At 39.6% G+C, this 3,886-nt stretch overlaps 1 protein-coding gene across 1 annotated transcript in view; it reads right to left on the bottom strand.

The window, feature by feature from the left end:
* LOC108802023 (ephrin type-A receptor 5-like) overlaps window positions 1–3,828 on the bottom strand; it is a gene marked incomplete at its 5' end in the record, with an annotated part of 23,702 nt that extends 19,874 nt beyond the window's left edge. Inside the window, one exon of the mRNA XM_018573913.1 lies at window positions 3,767–3,828. Coding sequence (XP_018429415.1) covers window positions 3,767–3,828 — 62 coding nt within the window. The remainder of the gene's footprint in view (window positions 1–3,766) is intronic.
* Window positions 3,829–3,886: the final 58 nt, after the last annotated feature.

Genomic DNA, 3,886 nt, shown 5'->3' with positions numbered 1-3,886 from the left:
CCAATCACAGGCACTGAGACATATCCCGATCTCTGCAGCTGCGGACTGGGATAATGTCTCAGTACCTGTCATTGGCGCTGCGGCGCTGTCAGCTTCCTGGCGGGCTCGGCACGTGGAGCTGCGAACACGCCCGAGCCCATCACCAGTCCTCACATCACCCGACCATTCACACTAGTGTTACATGGATGCCAAAAGTGGCAGCCAGGGGCGGAGGTAAGGCGGGGAAAAGGCAGAGCTGGAGGGTGGGCTAAGTTGCTGCACCGTGGGCCTCTGGGTTGTACTTGCCCCCTGGGCTAAAAGTTGCTAGTCAGCCCCTGCTGTATTCCACAACTGCTGGACGCCGAGAGCTGATTAAATTGCGGATGGCATCGGCGCCCGGCCGTTGCGGTATGGAGGATTGTGGGCGGCGTTGGACTACATGTCACAACCGCGGGGTGCCAATGCCATCCGCAATTAAATCAGCTCATCGGTGCCCAGCGGTTGCAACATGCAATGAAAATTATTAGTGCCCCCCCAGATTTGACTGTTGTATCTTATGTGCCCCCCCTACATATTGTTCCTAGAGTCGCACTGCTCTGTTGTAACCCTTCACCATCCATATCCTGCACATTAACCCCCTGACCTGTATGTTGACTCCTCCTGCCTCTCTGCATGTCTTGTACATTAATGTACATCCAAAAAAAGTGGCAAAATATAAGATAGATTGGGGTGCATTATTTCCTAAAAAGGGAAACTGTTGGGGGAGTTTGTACTGTCCTGGCATTTTTATTTGATACGTTTTATTATTTGTATTTGTTTATTATAAATATTTTAATAGCGTATCAGAGGGCTAGAACCTCTCTCAGGTTCCCACAGATTTACAGCTATAAAAACAATAGTACTAACCCTTTACCACTCTACTAAACAAAAATCCTAAATCTCTATTAAATTCAAAAGGTTTTTAGACTATGTTAAATGCTGATTGAATCACTTCTTGATGTTTAAAAGTGTTTGTTTCCTGCAAAATCAGCTAGTTCTCTGAGCACTGGCCTTGATATCCTGTTTTAGGGTGGCTCCTTTCCCTTGCAGGGTCCTATGGATCCTCTCTTATGTATGCTAGTAGGCTGTGTATGTTTCCACAAACACACAGACACAGCAATGCAAGCCACTAGTCTGCTACCTGCTTCCCACGCCTTCAAGCTAATAGATAAACAGCTGATGGAGTCTGTGTTATTCCTTGCCTATTACTAGACAGGAAGTTCAGGGAAGTGAAGCAGGGTTGAAACCAGCTGTTCAGAAACACGATTTATTACTGAAAAAAGAGAGAGGTTAATAGTACTTTAACTTCCTGTCCCAGTGACTGCATAGGAAACAAGGGTGTACAAGGGTGAACAGTGAGGACACAGTCACTTTTAAATACTGAGTATTCATGGCTCTTTCCAAAACTAAACAAAACATTTTTAGTTGCAGTTGGGCTTTAAAGAACAATTCCTTTAAAAAAAACAATGTTTGATAGATTCTAATGGAAAAGCCACCACATCCCAAAATATAAAATTGCAGCAGAGTGGCAAATTTTAACTGAGCAGCTAATGAGATTCTCCAGAAAGAGTGTGCTTTTAATTTAACATGAAAAACCTTTTTAAGGATTTATATAGTTAGACCTGCTAACACACAGAGCATTCATGGTTTGCCAACCATGTTCACATTTATAAACTCTGATCAGGAGGCAGCGTTTTTAAAGAAGAGCTTTTTTTTTTCCTTTCAAGAAAATCATCAGGGTTTTCAGTGAAGGTTAAGCTAGGACAGTGTCTTGTGCAATAACTCACACAAGTAACGCTTGGCAGCCATGCATTGGAAAGGAGCCCTAGACAATGTACAAGTGCATAAGTGACCAGCATTGCAATCAAATACTACAGAAATGCCCTGGAATAAGAAAAAGGCTGATTTCAGTAAAATATATTGATTGGTACTGGTAGTTCGCAAAGTATTTTGGTTTGTCATATATGGACTTTCTTTAACATCACTGCATAAGCAATGATGTTCACTATGTAATAACATAAAACCTAGTATACTCATCGGATTATTGAAAAAGCAGGTTTATCTAAGAAAGAATTCTACTAAGCAAAATTTGCATGTAAAATAGCATGATATTATTTTTCCCTAAAAACATTGCTTTTTTTATAAGGTCCATTTGACTCAAACAAGCAACAAGTATGCAGGCAATAAAAAAGATACTTGTTCATAATTATTCCTTCTCATGATTTTATCATAGCTGAGTAGCTCTGAACCAGAAATAGAAATCTCTGCTCCCATGAACTGTTATGAGTTTGCCTATCTGTGCCTTATGTGTCAGTTGTGAATATCCGATTCTGGGGGTGGGCTGATGCCTAGCAAGGCTTTTGATTTCTAGTGAATAGTCATCTTAAAGATAAACCATTTTTTTTTAGTCTTTTATACAGTGGGGAACAATACAAACTTCTTTCAGGTCAGATTTGCTGTCTTGGTCCCAGGTGGGATCATTTTTGCTTCATTTCAATCCCAATTATTCCATAGAAATTAAGAGGAATGTGTTAAAAAATGTAGCAATAAAAAACTAAACAATAGATTAAGGAAACTTACTGTAAATTCTGGTTATTAGCCTGTTGCTTAAAAATACTCTTTCACTTTAAGAATGCTAACAGTTATGAAGTGCAGACATCCAGGGGATGGGGGGTGTCTAAATATGCCAGCAGGGTTCACTATCCTCTGTTTCACCCGTATTCTGGGCCATGTTGATTACAAAAAGCTTTAGCACTTCCTCACATGATATCAGCTTAGCTGCCCCTTTCACCTCTCACATATTCCACTTGGCCAGTAAGGGAGCATCATATTGATGGATTATGTGGGGGTGGAGCTTAGCTGTGAGCCCTGACACAACCTAGAAGTGTTGGAGTTTTTCTCAATCAGAGCAGCCAGACATTCAGACAAAGCAGACAAAACTGAATCCTGCTGCAAGTATGTGTAGGCATCTAGAGGTACCTGCACATTAGACCTATCATCAGCTTACAGTGTTAAAATTACTTTAAGTCTCTGTAACAACCCTCATAACAGAAAAGCCCATGTGCGTGGCTTTTGCTTTGGAAGCAAAGATTGTTCTTTCTTATCAATTGTGGTTGGATTAGAAGTAAGGTTTGGAAAAGGAACAATTTACAACTTTGGTTAGAGATAGATTTAAGGCTTAGCTTTTTGTTTTCCCTACTTTATTTATTTTGTACTGACAAATGTCGCTACAATGTACTTGAATATCAATCATGAAGAATATGAATGTTATCAACACAATGCCTAATATATTGAAAAACATCTGGCCATAAACAGGAATCCACGCTAGATGCTTTCATGATTGAAATCAAACTAAACATACTAATAATTTAAAACAATAACATACATAGATATTTCATATTATGGCCAATGCAGAACTAGAGGGGTTGCATGGGTGATAGTGTTATATTAGGCTTCAGAAGTACATCAGGACCTGCAATAAACCTCTATTTATTTTCGTAATGCCGTTCAGATATTTTGCTGTTTTTCTCATGTGTGTTAATGATGTCTGGAGGCTCTCTGTCTGTGATATTAATTATGTAATTACATAGAAGGCACAATGACATCATCACATCATCATTAATTATGTAATTGTTGCACCGGGACCCAGGATGTTGGAGGTATATTTCTTTAACACAAAGACTAGGCTTTTTTCTTTATATGAAATATAAGAAAATATTATGTAAATATTCCACATAAGCAGTGTTACCTTTAAAAAAGTATCCAAAGAGCCGTTTTCCATGTACTCTGTGACAATCATCACTGGTTTGCCTGTGGGAAACAAAATCATGTTTTAACCCCTTCATGACTGAGCTAGTTTTCAGGTTCT

This window comes from Nanorana parkeri, unplaced genomic scaffold (genome assembly GCF_000935625.1).
Source record: "Nanorana parkeri isolate BGI_ZX_2015 unplaced genomic scaffold, ASM93562v1 scaffold2609, whole genome shotgun sequence".
In the NCBI taxonomy this organism is placed as follows: Eukaryota; Metazoa; Chordata; class Amphibia; order Anura; family Dicroglossidae; genus Nanorana; species Nanorana parkeri.
Note: the sequence above shows the minus strand (reverse complement) of the source record. Positions and strands in the feature narration are given on the sequence as shown.